Source organism: Mastigoproctus giganteus, chromosome 1 (genome assembly GCF_048544385.1).
Source record: "Mastigoproctus giganteus isolate SK-2022 chromosome 1, ASM4854438v1, whole genome shotgun sequence".
In the NCBI taxonomy this organism is placed as follows: Eukaryota; Metazoa; Arthropoda; class Arachnida; order Uropygi; family Thelyphonidae; genus Mastigoproctus; species Mastigoproctus giganteus.
In genome coordinates this window covers 250601279-250624913 of record NC_143575.1, presented here as the reverse complement: position 1 = coordinate 250624913, position 23635 = coordinate 250601279, and the positions used below count along the sequence as shown (strand labels likewise).

Here is a 23635-nt window from a genome sequence, read left to right as displayed (position 1 = left end):
AAACTAGCTTAATCATAATTTTTTTAAAATTAAAATAATGAATAATTAAATATATAATTATTTTTGTGGTTGTTCTGGGATAACATATTGGATATGGGTGCACATATTGCCACAAACCTGCATGGCCCATTGTTAACTGTTGTGCTCATACATTGGCTGCAGTAAAATTGTGAACCGGCTCCAGTGGCCATACTGAGTATAATAGAAATCTGTTAAACATTATAATATAATAGATTTCTAGTTCAGTTCAGTGACTTATTTAGATGTAGTAATGCATGAATCATCTGCAGTCAGTCTGAATTAGTGCATGTTGGATGGAAGATGTTTTATGTGTTTTAACATATTTTAAAATGAGTGATTTTGCTGAGCAGCAAATTTACATAAAATTTTCTTTCAAATTAGGGAAAATGCAAAAAAAAAAAACAGGAAATGTTACAAACAACTTTTGGTATAGATGCTGTTTTTCACTCATAGGCTTTACAGTGGTTCACAAAGTAAAAGTGGGCTACATTTTTCAGCAAAAATGATCCTTGCACTGGCTGCCCATTAACTTCAAAAACTGGTGATCTACTCACTTATGTTCATGACCTGATCAGCCCTGATCAACATTTGACTATCTGTGAAGTTGCTAGTAAAATTGGTATTTCTTTATGGCACATGGCAGTCACTTTTAACACGAGATTTGGAAGTGGGATATGTTTCAGCCATCTTAACACTTGCACTTCTTCACATATCATTGATGACCACAGAGAGAGAGAGGCAAGTTCTCACATGTCAGGATCTTCACTATGCTGCTGCTTACCCACAACTTTTTTTTTAAATTTGGTTAACTCCCAACAAACTTTAATTTTGAAAATTTTTCTTAAATTTAAGTTTAACTGGCAACCAGGTATTCTTTGTATGGACACAAACTATGCTGAACATATTAAATCACTGGTTTTAAAAGGGTGAGTGATAATTTGTCTACTATATGTTACAAATTTATTCGTTTAATTCATACTTCTGTTGCTATTAGTCTTTCTGAAACTTTCTTATCAAGCTTTTAGATGAGGTTTTTTAACCTGTTTGGACCCTGAACAGTGAGTGTTTCAGCAGCAGTGAGCTCTGTGGAGAAAGTTTCTTCATGAAATTATGGGCGCCTCCGTAGCCAGGTGGGAAGGAGCAGCAGTGCGTAGCACATGCTTCTTGATTAGACCGGGGTTCGAGCCCGTCACCACCAAATACGGAGGATGCGGAAAGGTCAGGGAATGACCACTGTATATCTCGGAGCAATATGGCCTTAGTTGCTAATGCTCCTAAAAACTAAAATAACATAACATGAAATTATGAAAATTTGTAAAAAGAAAAACTTCGTACATAAATGTTTAAATATTAATTTTCTTATTTTGACATGGTTGCTCAGTATTAGAATGAAATTTTTTCAGAAATCAAATAATACTTTTTAAAAACCTTGCAGAATAATCTTGAAAAAACTTGTTGTTACTTCTTTATTGAATACTATCTTTTACTGTCTATTTATGAACCACTTTATTCAGCTTTATCAATTTCTATATCTGAATTATATCTTCAGAGAATTACAGCTTTTGTAAGCTAAAATCAGACAGCAATGACCAACATGCGAAATCTCTTCCTCTGATTTTAAAATCTATTTTTGTGCTTCCATCTGTTATAAACTGTGTCTACAATTACTTAGAATCACAGATAAGAGGTGGTAGCATTTACTCGAAGGCTTTTAATGTATTTCAAACAACCTTGAAAAACATATATATACTGTATATGTACCCCTCAGGGCTCACACATAAAAAATCTTATACATATATATTTATTTACATACTCTGGAAAAGGTTAAGCTAGTGGCTGTTTTTAAAAATCAAAGACTTGGAGGTGACTGTCAGTTTAAAAAAAAATGAGCATTAATAAAATTTCCAAGCTATGAAAGCTATCTGAAGTCATTATTCATGTAGGGCATAGCCTCTTTCTGTACATAACTCTGAAGAAATTGGGTAGCTATTTGATGCATTGGTGGTGCAGTATAACTTTGTTGTTTTTGTGCCATAAAAAAAATCAATTCAAGTTTGATGCATTGGTCTCATATTGTGGACATATGAGATCAACATACTCATGGTGAAGTGCCTTTACAATATGAGATCTATGCACTAAAAGTAGTAAACCCAACTTGCTCATAGTTATGTACAGAAAGAGTCTATGCCTGACATGTACAATTCACTTTATTCCTGTATAAAGTTAAATCCAATTGTTAATATCCAAAAAACACTTTGAAGTAAAGCGTTAATACTACATTGAATTGATCACTATTGTTAGTATACTTTTAAAGGACCAAAAAGAATTTACAAATGCTACTAGAAATGGGCATTTATTGTTGCTCGTGAAAACACTAAATTATGATACATTTTTAGATATTTTCTTCAAAGTGGATTGTTACAATGAGCAGAAATCTCAGTACATCTATTGGAAATTGGGCCATCTATATTAGATCCATTTTATATATATCTATGCATGTCCCAAATGTAGATGACCCTGTGAACTATTAGACCTATTTTCAGATATCAGTAAACTGATTAGATCTGATTTGTGGTTTGCTCATTAGATCCTTCCTTTAAAATCAAGATGTGTTCTTAAGTTTTAAATTACTTAAATCTGATACCCTAAATCAAATGACATAGCCCTAATTTTTCTGTATGCTAACAAGGAGCTGTGAAGAATATTGTGTTCGTCTAGTCATTTGTATTATTTCAAACTCTGGAGGGATAATATTACTGAAGAGATACATTATTATGGAAATAATTATCTATGTTAATTATAAAACTAAGATATAAAATAAAACCCAACAATGCAAACATTTTTTTTACCTGTCTTTATTTAACCCTAGAATACTACTGATAAATGAATAGGCACTAATACTACTATTTGTATAATTTATGACTCTGTCAAAAAAAAACTATCTGGGGGAATAAATAATTTTATTTACAAAGAATAGTAAAGATAACTAATGTATACATATCTGAAGTTGTTTTACATCATGTTATCACATTGAAGATAGCATTTTGCTCAATATTGTTTGCATATTGGCTTACCGCAGTCAGTATTCACAATACGAGTAAGTGGTGGTCATCCTCCACAATCTTGATGAGAAGGTGCACATTGTATTAGAGAAAAATAGATCTAAAGCTTTGTAAATATTGTCAGAAGGAAATATCATCACCTCTGAATTTTTCTGAGACATTATCAAAAAAAAAATTTTTTCTGTAAAAATAAGTTACACAATTTAAATATATTATATTAAAATTTCCAACATACTGTAATATTAAAAATACATAAAATTAATAATGTACCACTAACTGGAGAGAAAAGAATAATTATTAAAAAAAATATGATCATGCCATTGCACATGAAACAATGTGCAATGGCATGATCAAACAATGGAATATGAAAATGCGTGCATGCTCGGTTTTATGGTATACTGATATGTTCTTTTAAATTGATGGAGACCATTGCTTTGTCATAAATTTTATGAAATGTATTCTAGGGTTAATTCCAGTCTTAATTTTTTAAAATATATAATTTTTTGGTTTTAAACCTGAACAGGACATACTCTTAGTTAATATGTAAAATAAAAAGTTTTTTTTTTTTTTTTTTTTGTATGAAGAAATAGCATGTATCATAAATAAATTTTTTTTATGTACTTGAGCAAGGGAGGAAATTAAGAAGAATCAATATTTTAACTTCCCAAAGATGCTTTTATCTTCATACAAATTTGTCTTTAAATATTTATTTCACTTAAAATGCTGTTTTTATATAATATTTGTTTTATTTTAAAATTCTGCTTTTATGTAATATTTATCTTGTTTAAAATGCTATTTTTAAGTAATATTTATTTTCCTTTAAAATTTGGTTTTAAATATTTAGTTTGCATAAAAATTATTATATAAAAAAAAATTGTATTTTTCTAATTTGTAAAACTTGATTACCATATCAACATAAATTCAATAAAGTGATATTAGAGTACTTGATGATGGTATTTTTCACATTCTTCTGAGTAAGTCTAACTGTGTTCCCTCCTGTTGTCCTTTTAGTGGTTCGTACAGACAGTCTGAAAGGACGCCGTGGAAGATTGCCATCAAAACCCAGGTCTCCACAAGAATCACCTCCATCACCTCCTGTCAGCCTTATTACAGCTTTGGTTCGTGCCCATGTTGATACCACTCCAGATATTGCCAATTTAGATTATTCACAGGTAAAGTTGGACTGTATTTGTAAATACTGTGAGAACTGCAGATATAAACCCTAATTGTTTATATATTAGAATTTAATCTACTTTTCTAGATTTTATGCAGCATTATCATTTTTAATATTTTGTAATTTTTTTTTTAAATTTCAGTAGTATAGCATAGCAGAAAAGTAACAGTATCTCTTTTTTCACATAATTCATGTATAAAGATCTAAAAAGTATGAATGTCCCACCATAGGCATGCTTTTTAAAAAGTGCCTGAAGTGAGATGGCACACATTGTGCAGAAATTTAATGACTTTGGTGACAGTTGAGCAAAATTTGCTATTAAATTCAGTTTTTGTGTTAGCAGATTTCAGATTGGCACTGCACTCCTTAGTGGTTACTACTAGCAATACCATTGAGTAGCATTTAGTAGTAAGTGCACAAAAAATTGCCATCATCTACCTGGGATAGGTGACTTTTAAAGCATGATTTGGAAACCCTCTGTATAAGACATTATTAAAATGGGGAGAATTAATATTTTATTTGGCAATGTGAAAGATGCACTTGCACAGCAGGCAGCCAAAAGCCAGAATAGACAGTTCATTGCCTGTATTGATTAATTGCCATCAAAGTCAACATGGAAATGGGCAGCAGAACTTGGAATACTACATGCAGCAATTGAAGGTAATTGTATTGGTACAAGACAAGTTCCTGGCTCATCAGGAAACTCACTAATATCAGTGCGGAGTGCCTGTGCTTCTTTATTGTAACTTGCATTGTACATGGCAAAATGGGAAGAGTCCTCTTTTAATTTTTTCTTGTACTACAGTTCCAGCCCTTGAAATGCTGTATTCTGAGCAAAGGAAAATCCCACGATTTACCCATAAATTACACACAATTAACCTCTGTGTGCAAGCACAGCCATAAATCATTTATTAATACCATATCTCTTTGAAAGATCTGGTAATGCAGCAACATATGAGAAAATGTCATGGGCATAGCAGAGTATAGTTATATGCCTGAAGTATGATGCTATATATGTATTGCTATATACTGGTGTGGTGCCTCCGTAGCCAGGTGGGCAGGAGCAGCAGTGCGTAGCACACGCTTCTTGATTAGACCGGGGTTCGAGCCCATGACCACTAAACACAGAAGATGTGGAAAGGTCAGGGTATGACCACTGCATATCCCCAGAGCAATATGGCCTTAGTTGCTAATGCTCCTAAAAACCAAATAACAAACAAAGAAACAACAACATATACTGGTGCATTTCAGTCTAGTTAAGTACTTAACTACTAGTTGACTAATTAAATTAAGATGTTCCTGGCTGGTGAGACTGTGGTTTTTCAAAACATTTGCATCAGTTCTACTTGTTCTTGTGCAATCCAGACTTACCATAACCAGCGTAATTCATTAAATGATAAATTTTCAGCATAACGTAAGTAATGTGCTACCCATGAGAGAAGCTTTCACAAGTGAACTCATGCTACAGTAGATATTATTAAGGACTTTCTCATGTATAGCTTTGTTTGGACCTGCATGGATCCGTTGAATCACTACAAAAAAGATTTTAATATTTTATTAAAATATTATTCTCAGATAATATTTTAATAAAAGTAATTGTCTGCTTTTCAAAATAAATCCCATAACTCACAATTTTTTTTTACAGAATATGTGCAATTTTCACATTGTAACATTTACAATTAACAATACGTATATAACTACTATGGTTATATTCCATTTACAGTTATAAAACCCAATAAGAGGATAGGTATTATCAATGTTATAAGCTCGTAAACAGCAAAGAATTTGATTAGCAGAAGAACTAGATCAATATGTTATAAGAACAGGTATCACAGAAATTACAGAAATTAAGAGGATAAATACAGGAGGACCATAACCAAAATAACTATAAACTGATTTATTCTGGAAATATGATACATGTGGGGTAAAATCTTTTAATTTACTTGTGAGTGCAAGGAAAGTGTAGCAGTACCTTTTAGCTAATTTGGAAGAAATTTTCTAAGAAGCATTATCCAGTAGACTTAGGTGAGCAAAATACAGATAAGAAAGGTGGGTGAAAGTTTGTTTGTGCATGCAATCTAGTTGAAAGCTTAAGAAAAAAAAAAAAAAAGAAACGTTCTCTGATATCTTATAAAGAGATTAGAGAAACTAATGACAAAGAAAGGTTAATATTAGTTGGAGATTTAAATAGCAGGGTAGGAAATTACAATTACAGATCTGTAACAATATTTTTAAAAAAATTTGGAGAAAGATAAACCTAATAATAATCGTAAAAGGTTACCAGAATTTTGTACAAAATTCTTGTAACCTTTTACAATCTTGCTGAGACTACACACATGAGGTGAGCATTAATTTAAAATGAGGAAGGATGGGTGCAGGATAGATGTGTAGAGGTTTGCCTTTGGCTAGCGGGTGTTGGAACAAACTTCTATCTGTTGTTTTGAAGGCGGGTAATTTGAATAAATTCAAGGAAGAACTAGATAAATTCTTGTAGGGGATGAACAGTGATGTGGGTAGCGATTTTTTTTTTTTTTTTTGTTGTTGTTGTTGTTGCTGCTCTATAAGCCTGCTTGCATCATTTGCTACTACTACTAAACTAATACTAATATAAACACAGTATTTCAGCATAAAGATAGCTTCACGTTTAGGTGGAAGGAGTATGATACAGAAACAAGAAAAGCTTAATTGGCTATATCTTTATAGAAAACAATTTTTAACAACTAGTTGAAAATACAGGGGTGTACAGAAGATCTGACATTGGAAGTAACCATCATGTTATATATTGAGAAAATTAGAAATGGTAAGTAGTACCAATACAAAGGTATAAAAAAACAGATTTTTGTGCTCAAAAGTTTAATAGCATTCTTGATGCTAATGTGACATGAAGAATGGCAAAAATTCAAGGGAACTTTAGTGGAAACTACGAAAGGATGTGCAAAGAAATGGTATATAAAGATGGGAAATTAGAATTTCATGGTGGATCAAGAAGTTAAAGAAAAAATACTATAAGAAATTTTTCACAAATAATTCTGAAATTCTTATTGTAATGTAAATAAAAGTATCAATCGACCAAGGTGACCAAGATATGTGTGAAAGAGGCTAAAGAAAAATCTTGGGAAGATTTTGGAAAAACAAAGAAAGCAGATATCAGAAGGATGGAAAAATGTTTTGGCATTTAGTTAATCAATTTCTTTAATAAATAAAGAATAGCTGGAAAAGTTAAAGAAACAAAGAGAAGAGAAAATATTTTAGAAGTATGGAGTAAATACTTCAAATTGCTAAATGAAGTAGCTGAAGACATCACAGAAGAAAAGGAAAGAGTGAAATTGGGGGAAAATTTACATATTTATTAAGGTGGAAAAGACTATGTTAAATATCGAGTATCAAAAGACTGCACATGTAGATGAAATTAGACCTGAAATGTGAAGCTAAAGAAAAATAGTATCACAGTGATTATTAATATTAGTACATTAATATTATTTAAAGGTTGTTTTCTTGAAGGATACATTAATATTATTTAGAGGTTGTTTTCTTGAAGGATACGTTAATATTATTTAGAGGTTGTTTTCTTGAAGGATACACTAATATTATTTAGAGTTTTGTTTTCTTGTTTTCTTCCAGAAGATTGGAACAAAGCATTAATTGTATGAATACATAAAATGAGTAATAAAGCTAAATGTGGAAACAACAGAGGAATTCTATTCCTCTGCAAGTATCTTGGAGAAGAGATTTAGAAACTATTATTGAGTGTAAGTGGATGACAGTCAGGTTTTTGACCAAATAATGGATGCCAGAATCAAATATTTATGCTATGACAAATTATATGAAAGTCATGGGAATGTAGTGAGAACCTGTTGATCTTTTAAAAAACTTGCATAAAGCATGCCCTTATGGGTAGCACAGTTGGTAGAATCGCCATCCTTCCCACACTGGGTGGAAAGAATTTGGATCCTGTCAATGACTTGAGGAATTTTTCTGAGCCTTTTTCACAAAATGGCTGAATTAGTTGGTCTCGGGTGAGGGTAGCATGGTTTTTTCCCCCTCCCGGAAACTCGAGTTTTTTGTCCAGCAAACAGAAAATCAACCACAAAATACACATAATTTACAGACAATATACATGGAGAAAACTCCTGTTTCCATGTGATCTGCTGTTAAAAACTTGAAGAAAGAAATTTCACGATCTTTTTGTGTTTAAAATATCAAATATGACATTCCAATTTGAGAAATCATGTCTTCATCTCTTATTTGATTATTGGTCCGAATAATGCTTCTAATTCAGAAGATAAATTCATGATTTTTTAGTATGCAAAGTCTGGCATCCCTTGTATCATCATCAATGACATTGCATTGCGTTCATCTTTGAAGCATAGGCCATTCAAATATCCTACCTCTTGATAAAGCTTTTTTTTTACTATATGTAATAGATAAAAATAAACTTTTGTGCTTATGAGACAAAAATGCCACCTACTTTAAAAATTCTAGACATTTCCAGGTTACAAAATGAAATAACTTTTTCTAATTCAACATTCAGATATTTATACAAATTCAGCCCTGTCAATTTTTAATCCTACCTTGCACAATAAGTACCTTCTTGAATAAGCAAAGCAGAAGTATAGGAAACCAGTTAAACAAATTTATTTGGAGCAGAAAAGAAATTAGCCAAAAGACAAAATTATCTATTTGTAACACAGTTTTTTAAGCCTATTTTAACAACTGGGTAGAGAACAGGATAAGAATAAAAAGAACTGTTAAAAACTTAGTCTCCAGAAATAAGAGATTTTAGGGAAAATAAATGGAACTGGTGATATAAGAAAAAATCTTGTAACAAATATCCAATTAAAGGTAAGTGAAAGAAAATTAAGATGGATGGGATAATGAAGATTAGCTAAATAAGATATTTGAAGCAAAAATGAATGGTAGTAAACCCAGAAGCAAACTAGGAGGAAGGCAGGTTGATGACACTAAGAGCATTAGAAGGAACAGGCCTTATTCTGGCTCTGGCTGAAGAACAAACATAAAATAGGAGAGCATGGAAGAAAATAGTGAAGAGTTAAATTAGTTCTTCTATACTGATTTGTACTCTTAGTGACCTGTACACCCCACTGGGGCCTTCATGACTAGCACAGTTGGTAGCATTACCATCTCCCCATACCGGATGGAAAAAACCTGAGTTCAAGTCCTGTTGATGACGGGAGGAATTTTTATGGGTCTTTTTCATAACGTGGCTGAGTTAGTCAGTCTCAGGCAAGGGTAGCATGATTTTTTTCTTCCTGCAAACTTGGGTTTTTCATCCAGCAAACATAAAATCAACTTCAGAACACATGCAATTTAGAGACAATATATACAGTGTAATATATGTATACAACACATATTACTCTTTGTATATTGTCTGCAACAACAAAAACAACCCCACTGGGTATAACAGATTTAGATGAAATGATGAATACTGGAGTGTTGAAGGAGAAGAGGAGAATGAATAGATGAGAGTGAGTGTCTTTATCTGTCATAGTCAGACTCATTTATACATATGCAAATGTGCTTTTAATTAAGATTATGTACATATTAAGATTATATATAACAGTATATGTTATATATGTAAATAACGACGACATCAATGTCATCCGGTGTTGATGATATTGTGTCAGCACATTGAGAGAAAAAATAATGTCAACAACACCAGAAGATATTTCCTTAGAAGCTGTAGAAACTGATATATATAGCCACTGAATTAGCCAGTATTTTGTTAAGCCTTTAATTTTATGTAATTTTAAGAATACCCTTTTTTTTTTTTTTTTTTTTTTTTCACTTTTGCTGTGCAGCTTAATTGTGTTACTTAACCTCAGCATGATGCCTTTACTGTAACTTCTTTTAATTTCTTTAATGCCAGGTATTAATATCAAGTTCTCCCTCTCTTTAATCTCTTAATTACTAGCTTGAGGTTTTATCTCTAAATTCTGTTAACCTATGACAATATTCCTTCCTCCCCATTGGTTTAGAGCTAATATTCTCTAATTCTATCATCAGACCAATGTAGATAGCTCTAGCTTTATAAAGATTCTACCCTTAGCATAGCAGCATTTTGTATAAGTAGCTTTAGTGAAGACTTTGTGGTACCTACAGTCTCTAAGTTTTTAATATTTTTGATGTTACTTAATTATTATTATTTTTATTAATTAATTATCATCTAATGTACATATATCAGAATGTTAAGTGTGTATATATATATATATGTATTAGTAAAGAGTATAAGAATTAATCTTGCTAGAAAATTGTAACAAATTGGAATAACTGTTGCTCTGAATTAAGCTTCAGAACCTGTTAGCGAATGGTATTATTTGAATATTAATGTAACATAATTTGATCTATACATATTAAACTCTACCAATTTTTTTGGGTTTTCTCTTATACAGCATAGTATTGTTCCAGTTTAACGTTATTAGTATCTCTTGCTTTGAGATGGATGATGTATTTTTAATGTCATATTTTCTGTAATGTAATGTAATTATATACTATTTAGTATATAAATTAGTTTTATTTTTTAACCTACAGACCTCTGTTGGCCTGATGATAAGATTTGGTAAAAATCGTGAAACATCACCTGCTAACAATTTAGTATAGATAATGTGCTCAGATGTGATATAAATATCAATAAAAACTAATTTATTTCCCCATTCCAAGTGGTAACAAAGTCTTTTATTTTTATGTATTTTCTTATATATAATATACACTGGTGTTCAAAGAAAGTGCATCACCTAGAAATTTCACATTTCTAACCCTTTTTTGTGATGGTATGTTACATTAATGACTAGCATCACAAATAGAAATATAAACAAAAGATATTTATTAATATTTAAGGCAAAGCTAAGTAATATTTGATACGCGCTCTCAAAATATTCCAAAATGAACATTTGCCGCCTTTATACAACAGTTTTGGTAAACATGACAGTTATGTCTGAAATTTTATCAGAAGCCCTCAGTTTGTTTCAGTTTATCATTTTAAATGGAAAACAAAATGAAACGTTCACCAGATGCAAACTAATATTTAGTTGAACTGCCTCTGGCCCTGATGACAGCAGCACTCTGTTCAGGCATTGACAAGATCAATTTCTGAAGATAATCAAATGATAGTTCGTGATTCCAAACACAAATTATGGCTTCCTGAAATTCATGAAAGGTCTTTGGTTTCTTTCTGGCAACTACAGATTCCACACAATGCCAACAGTTCTCTATAGGATTCAGGTCTGACTGGGCAGTTTCCTGGCCAGCTAAGAGTTGTAATGGGCTGTTCTTCCAACCATTTTTTTACCTGTAACAAATGTAAACACATTACTGGCAAACCTCTAATGCAGAAATGAAGCTAAAGTAACTACAGAAGTGCCTACTTACACATTTTGCCCGATGACAAGAAGCAGAGTCATCCTAAAAGATGCAGTTACTTGGCAGGTTGAAATGGTCTCTAATGGTTGACAGCAATTTGCCTTCCAATATAGCCATGTATCCATTGGCATTTATGGAACCTTTTATAAACTGCAGGTGACCTACTCTGTGATATGAAATGCACTCCCCACATCATTTGGCTGGTAGGGAATTTCACTGTAGACACCATACAGTCTGGATGGTATTCTTCGCCACTTCTATGGTGAATTGTTTGTCTCCCATCAGAGCCATGCAGGTTGAATTTTTTTCTCATCCAGAAAATAACCGACTTCCACTGCTCAGGTGGGTCCATTTGACATGCTCCTTACACCAAATTAATTGGGCCTTTTTCATTTTTTGTGTGAGGAGGGGCATCTTCTTAGGACGACCTGCCACAAGTCCATTTTTGAAGAGGTGTCTTCTGGCTGTTACTGCACTTGCTACCACTCCTGTACGTTCTTCCCATTCTCTTTTCATCTCAGACGAAGAAGTTTTACGGTTTTTAAGGCATAAGCATTTCAAAAGGCAGTCCTGTTTTGGCGTAGAGACTTTTCTGTGTACAGTTCCTTTTTTCTTGTCAGCAGAACCAGTATTCTTGAGTTTGGAAAGTTGTCGTTGGAGATTTTATGGTGCAACGGCAGCTAAAGGCCATTATGCGCCAAATGATGGTAGGAAGTTTGGAAAGAAATCTACTCACTGTTGACTGATTACAAGATACTCTATAAGCAATATGACAGGAAGAACATTCTTCCTCACGTAAAGCAACAATAGCACTCTTTTTTTCGTGGCATCAACTGCACATAACTCGCCATCCTGACACAAGCAAGGAATGACTGCAACTCTTGCAGAGCATGCTTATAAGGCTGAAAGTAACAGCTGATGCAATATTACATCATCACCTATGCATGTCAATCTTATCTGATGCAATCTGTAAGAAATATTGCCATATACTTATGTTATTCGGACGACAATTACAATTTTAAGGGGTGATACATGTTCTTTGAACACTAGTGTATATTATTTATCTTAATGTTGGAACAAAGAGTGAAACTCCAAACTTACAGCACAACAAAGAGTGAAACTCCAAACTTACAGCACATTCCTGCTAATTATAGTATTGTGCACATCATTAATAATAAGAAGATTGGATCAAACCATTCATTCCCATAGTCTTGAGTAGAGTGTCCACTTGTAGTAGCTGCTTCACTGTCTGTCAGACCATGACATTCAACCAACTATTTCCATGTGATTTTAAAGACGACAGAAAATGGCGAGCTTTTGGATATGCAAACATTTGAATATGTTACATTAATGACTAGCATAACAAATAGAAATATAAACAAAAGATATTTATTAATAGTTAAGGCAAAGCTAAGTAATATTTGACAGGTGCTCTCAAAATATTCCAAAATGAACATTTGCTTAGTCTAAAAGCACATGTAATTTGATATTGATTTTGTGAAATTATGCTTTCTTAAGTTTAAATTGTGTGAAATCAGAATCAGAAATGAGATGCTGTTGCTTTGTTGAAAAAAACATTAGATATTTTTTCAAGGCTTAACCTGATTTGTAATATATGTAGCTTCATAACAAGATGACAGTTTTGCATTTCTAGGAATTTAGTTTTATTATTCTAGTACATTCCATTTCTCACTGAAAAGATATAAGACATGCTATTTTTAATGGATTTGAATTGTGAAATCCAATATTTTTAATCTTGACTCATTTCAGCAAAATCAGCTACTTCATGATATTCTTATCCTTGTCTTTCAGTTTAATTGTCTCTAAAAATTTTCTTCATATTTGTTATTTTTTAGAGTAAGTCAGTTACAATAAAATGCTTAGTCTAAAAGCACGTGTAATTTGATATTGATTTTGTGAAATTATGCTTTCTTAAATAACTTACTCTTTTCTTAATGAAAAATATATAAATATTTACTCCTTACAGTATAGGGAACCAAGTGAGCATGATACTCCAAATACTGAGGCAGAAAGAATTCAACAATTTTATAATCTGTTAACATCATCAATTGATATCATCCGCCTGTTTGCTGAGAAGATCCCTGGATTCACAGAACTAGATAAAGATGATCAGACTCTGCTGTTCCAATCAGCAAGTTTAGAGCTGTTTGCTCTACGAATGGCTTATAGGTTAGTGTCAACTTTATTGCAATATGACTTTCCCCTGATTTTTTGATTTTTATCTCTACAATATAGAAATGTTGAAAATTAGCCTGTAAGCAGTCATGACTGGGGTGGTGGTAGGAGAATCTGTAAGCCCCCAGTAACATAATGCTTAAGAAAAGCCTGATCTTCGGTTTCTCTGTTAAAAATTTGTAGTCATATTATACGAGACAATTTTACATTACATACTACATTACAACTAGCATTGGCCATCTTGAAAAATAGGAAATTCTTGAAAATAAAAGAGAAACAGAATTTACAAGTTTCTCCAAGCTTCTGACTATTGTATATGAAAGAAAAGCAATCCATGTAACCATTTGGGTTAGATTTTTTTTTATATTTACTTTTTTATTGCAGTTATAAATATGATATTTTAGTTTTACAATGCATATAGTATTATTGATATGAACATGTGAGAGACATCTCAAATGTTCATACTATATGTTTCTGATTTTGTGATCAAACAGAACCCTGTATGACCACAAAAAACATATAAAGAAAAAAAAAAAATGCTTGCTATGTCTGATAAAGAACATTCAGAGAACAGATTTGTTCATTTTTCTTTCATTGGATTGGAACATAGATGGACATACCTTTCAATAAAACTCAAAGGTCAAAAGTATGCTATTAATATTTAGGATTAGTGACACTGGTGTTTCGATATAAGATTTTCAGATGTGTGCAACATTTCAAGTTGCCTATTATTTGAATAGAAATTGATTCTTAAAATATGAGAAATTATGATAGAAGTTGCATTAAATATTTAGTTTTTAATGCCAAATGAATTGGTTAATGAATTTTTCTGTTGCTTCTAGAATAAAGCCAGAAGATGAGAAACTGACATTTTGTAATGGGATGGTCCTTCATAGACAGCTATGCCAACAGAGTTTTGGGGATTGGTTGACAGGAATTGAGCAGTTTTCTCAAACCTTGCACAATATGAAAATTGACATTTCTGCTTTTGCATGCCTCTGTGCTCTTGCTCTTGTAACAGGTAATATATGAAATATTTAATTTTTAATATATTAAGAAAATTACATGCACAAAAAATTTTATGATTAAAAGTACTGTGGCATTTTAAAAATTTTTTAATGTACTCTAATGCAAAAGTATCTTTGCGTTGATTAGTTCTTAATTATAACATTATTCACCAAACTCAAAAGTTAGTGTAACAGTTTCAAATTTATCATGTTATAAACTCATCTGAACAGCTGTACTTGTGTACAGTTTTTGACTGGTTTTGTAACTATTCGGTTCTATCATCAAATGGAACAAAATATTTCCATAAGTAAAAAATAACGATGCTTGATTTGCACTTTTTTACATGAAGTATCATAGGTTTAATTATGTTAGACTTGTCTGAACTTTGAAACATGAATCTCGCTGCCAAATATCGCTGCCATAAATAAAATACGGTGCATTTCCACTTGTGCATCATTTTAAGACCTATCAATAACTAAAAACATTGTGACTTTTGGTATACGTTTATTCATGTGATTGCACATATGTAGTAGTAGTAGTAGTGGCACATGATGCAAGAAAGCAAGTGTAGGAGCTTATGCAGCATCAGCCAAAAAAAAAAAAAAAAAATCACACCATTCCCTCCAAATGCCTGTCCAGTTCCTCCTTAAATTTATTTAACCTATCAACCTCAACAACGACAGATGGAAGCTTGTTCCAGCAATTAACCACCCGCTGGCTAAAGGCAAACTTCCGCACATCTATTCTACATCTGTCCTTTCTTAATTTGAACTTATGTCCCCGTAGGTTCGTAATCTGAACAAGTGGAAGGATCCCATCAGAATTCAGCGTGCTCAACCCATTCAAGGCCTTATAGACCTCAATCAGATCACCGCGCAGGTGCCTAGTCTCCAGCCACTGCAATTTGCAGAACTTAAGCCTCTCTTGGTAAGAGGATCCCTTCATTCCCCTCACCAATCGTGTTGCTCTTCTCTGTACACGCTCAAGCAAATCTACATCCTTCCTAAAATGAGGCCTCCAGACCTGTACGCAGTACTCAAGGCGTGGCCTGACCATTGCCTTATACAGAGGGACAATCACCTCCTTTTCCCTGCTAGCAAAATTCCTATATATCATTGACAAAACCCCATGACCTGCCCTAGCAGCCTGTCTGCATTGCTCAGAAAACTTCATATCTGACTGCACAATTATTCCCAGGTCTTTTTCATTTTCTACCACCTTAAGTGTAGTACCACACAGTTGGTACGTTTCTCTGGGGTTACTTCTACCCATATGCAGTAGTTTGCATTTGTCAAGGTTAAACTTCAGTTGCCACTTCTTAGCCCATCTGCCCAAATTATCTAGATCCTGTTGCAGTAGCACACTGCCATGACTGTCATTAACAACCCTGCCAACCTTCGTGTCATCTGCAAACTTCGACATTAAGCCTGATATACCTTCATCAATATCATTGATAAATATACAAAACAACAGTGGACCCAACACCGAACCCTGTGGGACTCCACTAATAACATTAGTCCACGAAGAGCAGCACCCATTGATTACCACCCTCTGTCTTCTCCCACTTAACCATCCTTTTATCCATTGTAGCAACTTACCCTTAATACCATTCTGCTCCAATTTGTACAGTAGTCTTCCATGCGCAACAGTGTCAAAAGCTTTCCTGAAATCCAAGTATATGATATCAAAATTATTTTTTGCATCCAGTTCCTTTGTGACCACATCATAATAACCAATCAAATTTGTCAGACAAGACTTTCCCTTAACAAACCCATGCTGTGTTTGAATTATTGCTGCAGTCTTGTCTAGATGATCCTGCAATGCGTCTTTAACCAGTGACTCCATTATTTTACCCGGAACAGAAGTTAAACTAACTGGTCTGTAATTACTCGTGTCACCCTTCGATCCACCTTTGTGAATTGTGGACACATTTGCACATCTCCAGTCCGTGGGAACCTCCCCTGAGTCCAAGGATGCTCTCATAATTATGGCTAAGGGTTTGCTTAGTTGCTTTGCTGCCTCCTTTAAAATAACTGGATAGATCCCATCCACCCCAGGTGCCTTTCTTATGTTTAACTTCAACAATTTCTCCTCCACTTTGCTCTCAGTTATTACAAAATCATTAAGCACACTGCTACAATTTGATAACCCTTTTCCATTTTCAAATTGTAATAATTCCTCACGTGTGAATGTAGATGCAAAATACTCATTCAGTTTGTTTGCTATCTGAGCAGGATCATCAACAGTCGAACCATCGATGTCAAGTGGACCAATCATATTCATCCCCTTCCTTTTAGAGTTTATATAAGTAAAGAAATCCTTGCTGTTTTTCTTAGCATCTTTTGCCAAAGATTTCTCGTAATCCGCCTTCGCCTGCCGAACCTCCTTTGTGACCTGATTACAGACTAGCTTATATCTGCCACAGGCTTCTGCGTCACCTGATAATTTATATGCATCCCATGCATTTTTCTTCTCTGTCACGAGTCTCATTAGTTCATTTGATAACCATTTAGGCCTAAACCTTGAACGATATTTCTTAATCGGTATATAAAGTCTAGTAGCTTCCACGATTAATTCCTTGAATGCTTCCCACTTAGAATTTACTGTTGGTAACATCGTCAGTTGATCTCACTGTACAGAATTTAAAAACTGTCTGAGACCACTGTACTCCCCTTTACGGAAGCAAAAACCCTTTCCTTTACCCCTGACGGTAGTTACCTCTTTGAGTAAATTCCACTTCAGCACACTGTGATCACTGCCACCTAGTGGTTCCTTTATCTGCAAATTCTTAATACACGAATGATCACTGCTGATAACCAGATCAAGAGTGTTACTTTCTCTGGTTGCCTCTCGAACATGCTGCTGCAGAAAACAATCATCCAATAAATCCACAAAAGTCTGACTAGTGTGTGAGTGACCAACCCACAAGTTCCAGTCAATATCTGGGAAGTTAAAATCCCCCATTATAGGACATTCTGATTTACTGGCCCACTCTATTTCTCTGTACAATTGTTCATTGTACTCATTCAAGTCATTAGGCCTATAACACACTCCTACCCTTATTTTTCCTTTCGCAGTGCTTATCTCACACCAAACTGACTCAACAGAGCACTGTTCATCTATATTAACTGGGTGCACTTCCTTTGATTTTATGTTTTTCTTAATTAACAGCATAACACCCCCTCCCTTTCTGTCCTGTCTATCCTTTCTGTACACATTGTACTCCCCAAATTCCAGTTCTGCATTCCTTATATCTTTGTGACACCACGTCTCTGCTATCCCAACAATATCCGCCTTTGATGTCTTGACCAACACTTCAAATTCATCAAATTTATTTACTATACTTCTAGCATTGGTATACATGCAAGCATACATGCTCCTATGCCTATTCCTTGTTACCCTAACACATCCCATATACCCAACTATTCCATGATGACTGCCATCCGTCCCTGAAACCCCCAACACCCCTCGCTCCAGGTCGCTTCTTATTCTAATAGAAGTTGTGCAAGAATCACCTTCACCTCTGCCTGCGGTTACTGTTAAACTATTAGTCTTTGTATCCCCCCAAAATAATATTTATATGGGACATTTATTATATTTACAGATGAATGAGAAGTTTTAAATTCTATGCAGTTTAAAGCAAATGCTTCAAGCTATGGAAAATATAGCTAATGTACAACTAACTGTACATTTGTATATTGTACAAAACATAATTTTGCTTTCAATACAGCTGCACACAGCATGATGTTAGACTTTAGCAACTAACCATACGTTAATTGTATTTTTCCATAACTTGAAACATTTTCCCTAAGTGTATGTAGATCATTTTTTCGATATATGAAAAGTTTAAATTCCATGCAATTTTAGAGAAAATTCTTCAAGCAATGGAAAAATATAACTAATGTATAGTTAGTGCTATTGCAACATATTGTACATAATATAAGTTTGCTTTTATTTTAGTTACATACAACATGATGCTACAGCACTAATCATACATTAGTATACAGTTTTTCCATAACTTGAAAGATTTGCTCTAAAATTGTATAGTATCCAATATAGTGTCAGAAAATAAAATTTCAGGATGCTCCTGCTCATTTTAACACTACTTTTTTTTTTTGCTAAAGGGTTAAACACACACTTACTAAAGGGTTAAGTATTGTCCCAAGCCTGGTAGAATTTTGATATCATCTTCTTTGGAATGCACTAGTGTTTGTTTTGATAAGCAAAATATCAGACAGTAATTAAGTCTTCTCTTTTAATCTACTATATAAAGTTTAGATCTACTTTGTTATTCTTGGTTTGTTTATTATAAATCACAACATACATTAATTAAAAGGAATTTTTTACCAATAAAGTAACTTAGACACTTGCTTTAGAAATAATAATTTTTTTTTTTTTTTCTAAAATGTTGTTAGTACTTTAAAATAATTCTGACTCTCCTAATGAACAATTTGAGAATGAAATACAGATATTTTAAAAATATGAGGTGTAATCATATAGTTTGGGGACTGACTTTGTCTTGAAATTGTGGCATCATAACAGATTGCAACTTGTTGCAACAGTTTCAGTGACTCATCTTGGCATAGTAATGTATGACTCATCTGTTTACCTACAGTTAGCCTGAATTAGCTCACTTTAAATAGGTGTTTGTCTCTCTCTTTTTTTTTTTTTTTTTTTCCTTTTTTTTTTCACATTTTAAAATGAGCGATTTTACTGAGTGCATTTGCATCAAATTTTATTTCAAATTAGAGAAAAGTGTGACAGAAATTCACAAAATTTAAAAACTATCTTTTGTGTCATTTGAAAACTTTTCAGTGGGTGTATAGAGTTTAAAGACAGCTGCTTGTCCATTGAAGATAATCTTACTCTGGCTATCCTTCAGCTTCAAAAACCAATGATTCAGTTGCTTGTGTTTGTAGTCATGTCAGGCGTGATTGACATTTAACTGTCCATGAAGTCGCCAATAAAATTGGTATTTCTTATGGGACATATCAAATAGTTTTAACACAAGATTTGGAAATGCAATACATTTCAGCCAACATTGTGCCTTGACTACTTTCTTATGATTACAGAAAGTGGTGAGTTCTTGCATGTAACTATCCACAAAATTTCTAATGAAATTGGTATTTCTTATGGGATATGTTCAATGGTTTTAACACAAGATTTGAATGCAGTGCATTTCAGCCAAGTTTGTGCCCTGACTCCTCGGTGATGATTATAGAAAGTGGTGCATTCTCGCATGTTAGGATTTTCTGATCCACACTTTGTTTCTTCCATCATGATCTGGTGAAGAATCATGGGTTCATGTCTATGACTTGGAAACAAAGGCCCAGTTTTTTGCACTGGATAACTGTCTTCTCCAAGGACTTGTCCAAAAAAGTAAGACAGTTGATCAAGTGTGAAGATCATACATATCATATTTTTTGACTCACAGAGTATTGTTCATTATGAAATTTTTCTGCATAGTTGAACAGAAAACCAGAAATACTACAAAACACTTCTATGGTGATTGTCCAATGCCATTCAGAGAAAAACCAGAAAAGTGTACTTTAGAGAATTTGCTCTTGCATCATGACAATGTCCCTGCATACTCAGCACTTTCTATTCAAGAATTTCTTGCAAAGCACTTCATTGCTGTGGTCTTCCATCCACCATACTCACTGTATTTATCTCTCTTTGGTTTTTTTTTTTTTTTTTTTTGCGAGCTTAAAGATACCTTTGAAAGATCACAGATTTGCAATGACTGAGGAAGTTATTCAGAATGATTTTTGGAACTATTATCAATTCTAAAAGAAGCCCATCTGGAATGCTTACAGAAATTGCAGAAGTGTTGGGATCAATATATACAGTGTGAAGGAGACTACTTCAAAAGAGGTCCACCTGAATTGCCAGTTAGCTTGATAAATTGTTTCCCAAATGTTAGTCCATAAACTTTTTGATTACACCAGTATAGTGTTTGAGGTGTGAAATGGTATGTTAGTACTGTTATTGTACTGTTAGTGAGCCATTTATTGACCTTTGTTTAAAATCTTTTAAAATTTGGTAATTTGCAGATGAAAATAAATAGATGAAAGAAAGTTATATATGTATATACCAAGAGTTGTTAGGAAAATGAAAAAACAATTAGAAAATATGAGAAATTTCAGAACTGTGTAATATCTTATAATCTTATAATATAAAAACATCATAATCCTGTTTCTAACAGAAATATTGCAAATTTTGTTTCTTATTTTAACAGAACGACATGGTTTGAAGAATCCCCAAAAAGTTGAGCAGCTACAAATGAAAATTATCAACTCCTTACGAGACCATGTAACATACAATAGTGAAGCTCAAAAGAAACAACATTACTTCTCCCACATTCTTGCCAAGCTCCCCGAGTTGCGAACCTTAAGTGCACAGGGTCTACAAAGGATTTTCTACTTGAAGCTGGAAGATTTGATACCTGCACCACCCCTCATTGAGAACTTAATTGTTGCCAGTTTACCATTTTAAATTCTTTTCAAGTTACAGCTTAAGAGAGGGGTAAGCATGATGATTGAGTTCATTCCTATATGTAATTTGCAGGAAGTCAAGTGTACAAACTGTTTCTTCATCAAACAAATCATTACAACTTTCCATTTTCTCTTTATTGTTATCTTATTTAATGAATGTAGGTTGATAATTTCTTTTCTTTTCATTTGGGTTGGGGGGAGGGTGAATATTTGCCAAATGTGCTCTTAATGCTTCCTTCAGCCATAGAGCTGCTCCCTAAACAGCATAAAGTCTTCTGTAGTGTTTAGAAAACAAACAAAAGACTGTAGTAGATGAAAATCATTAAAGAATGTGTTGGAATATTATTTTCCATACTCCATTTGCAAAAGACTGCAGAAGACTTCTGAAGATGTTTCTTTCTTAAAAACTCAAGAATGCTAAACATTTTGTTGTTTTTGATATTCAAATGACTTGAATGTATCTTGTTCTTAACTAATAGTAAATGCCAAACCTGTATAGAGTATATTACTCTTGGTGTTTTGATATCCAGTTTTCCAAATAATATCCAGATCTAGTCTTATCTTCTCAGCAACTAGTGCGTCTCGTACTATGTATAGATGTCTCTTAATATTTTTCTTTTTTATCTTTATTGTACAATTGGCAAGAACATTTATTTTTTATGTCCATAACAAATGATAGTAAATTTAATACAGAAAATTAAGATGAGAATATATATTCTTATGAAAGAATCATTAATATTAACAGAAGTTAAACTGCCATGTGGTAATTACTTAAAAAGATTGTGCATATACATATGTAGAGAGAGAGAGATAAGTAGAAATATACTAGATATAAATTGTCGGAATTTGTTAGAGCATTCTTTTACATTCATTTATTTTAATCAGTTTTACTATCATCATTAAGATTATCCTTGTATCTTTTACGGTGATATCACCTCACTGTCAGTATTTCTCAGTTATGAGAATTTGAAATTATTCTTAAATGGTGGAGAAAAAAGATGGAACTTCAAAATAAATTATTACTACAGATTTATTTTTATTATTTTGTGTAAATGTTTATTAAATAAATCCTGTGATTCCTCTTAAAAGAAGGATATGCATATATGCAAACCAGAAAAATATGCTTATCTGTAACAAATATGCCTTTTCTCCAGAAAATAAATTTTTATTTACTTTTATAAATAAAGATTTAAATTTTAAACACTTAAATTTTTATTTTTATTATTGTAAGTTTAATATATACACCCAGGCTATTAATTCTCTCACTTGGTATATCAACAGGAGGAATTTTTGTAATCCCAAATTTATTGCTCCTGTATTTCATTTAATTTTATGACCAAAGTGGGTATTTAGTATTGCCTAACCTGTTTGGATATGGCACACATTTAACAATTCTGCTCTTCTCTTTTACTACTTATCGAGAATTTTAATAATCTGTGATTGAGTTTAGCCCCAAAATTTTAGCAAGGTGAGATTTTTCATTTAGTTATAGTTTAGATCGCAGTTTAGAGGTTTTTTATTCCTGAATATTTTTTAATTATTTCTTCTACTTGAGATTAATAACTACAGCCCAGATTGAAGAAACCTCTAAGAATTTCTCCAGTCTTCAACTGGGTTTGAACTGAGAATTCTCCAAATGAGTGATAAGGGAGCAAAACCACTTTACTGTTGTGGAGGATTCAGATTTGCTGCTGTAACTACTTTACCCAAAAAGACATACACTTTTAAAACTGTTGTTTTGTTTGTGACGACCTTATATGTATATATCAAATGCAATTATAATAAAAAACTTTTATTTGCTCCATTTTTTTGTGATTCATTTTTGTTGCCTTGTCATAGTGAATTCATAATTTTTGGAATTTGTCCAGTTTTGTCCAATTACAACACAAGTACAGTGTTATGCTAAATTAATGTCAGTTTTTACATCAGCCTAGCTAATTATTTGATGCTGTAAAATCTTCTGGTTTCAGCCAGGATGCAGTCATTGGCACCCTCTCTTTCCAGATTGAACCATCCATTGACACACATCCGGTACTGTTAGTATGGCTTGTCTATGTCTGTAATAGCTTTTTCATCCTCTCACAGTGTAACTGTAATCCTCATTTTTCTCTTAGCCTGCATTCCACATTTTATCACAGTTTTAGGAACTTTTTTTTTCTTCCCCACTTAGTTTCATATTTACTGATATGGCAGTATTGTGTTCTAAAATTATTCTGCTTTTTTGTAACATCCTCAATGACATATATCTTTTAATGTAAGTGAAAATCTTTTCAGTTTGTTATGGTATTGTTTCAGTATTAGTA

The 23635-nt window shown here is 33.0% G+C and overlaps 1 protein-coding gene across 2 annotated transcripts in view; it reads left to right on the top strand.

The window, feature by feature from the left end:
• The window catches only part of LOC150091751 (putative nuclear hormone receptor HR38), a 187410-nt gene extending 165997 nt beyond the window's left edge, over positions 1 to 21413 (top strand). For both annotated transcript variants that reach the window (XM_090385565.1, XM_090385556.1), the window contains exons 6-9: positions 4095 to 4255; positions 13622 to 13824; positions 14673 to 14851; positions 21077 to 21413. In XM_090385565.1, the coding sequence (XP_090241691.1) occupies positions 4095 to 4255; positions 13622 to 13824; positions 14673 to 14851; positions 21077 to 21333 (800 nt within the window). In that variant the 3' untranslated portion in view covers positions 21334 to 21413. The remainder of the gene's footprint in view (positions 1 to 4094; positions 4256 to 13621; positions 13825 to 14672; positions 14852 to 21076) is intronic.
• The last annotated feature ends 2222 nt before the right edge of the window (positions 21414 to 23635 follow it).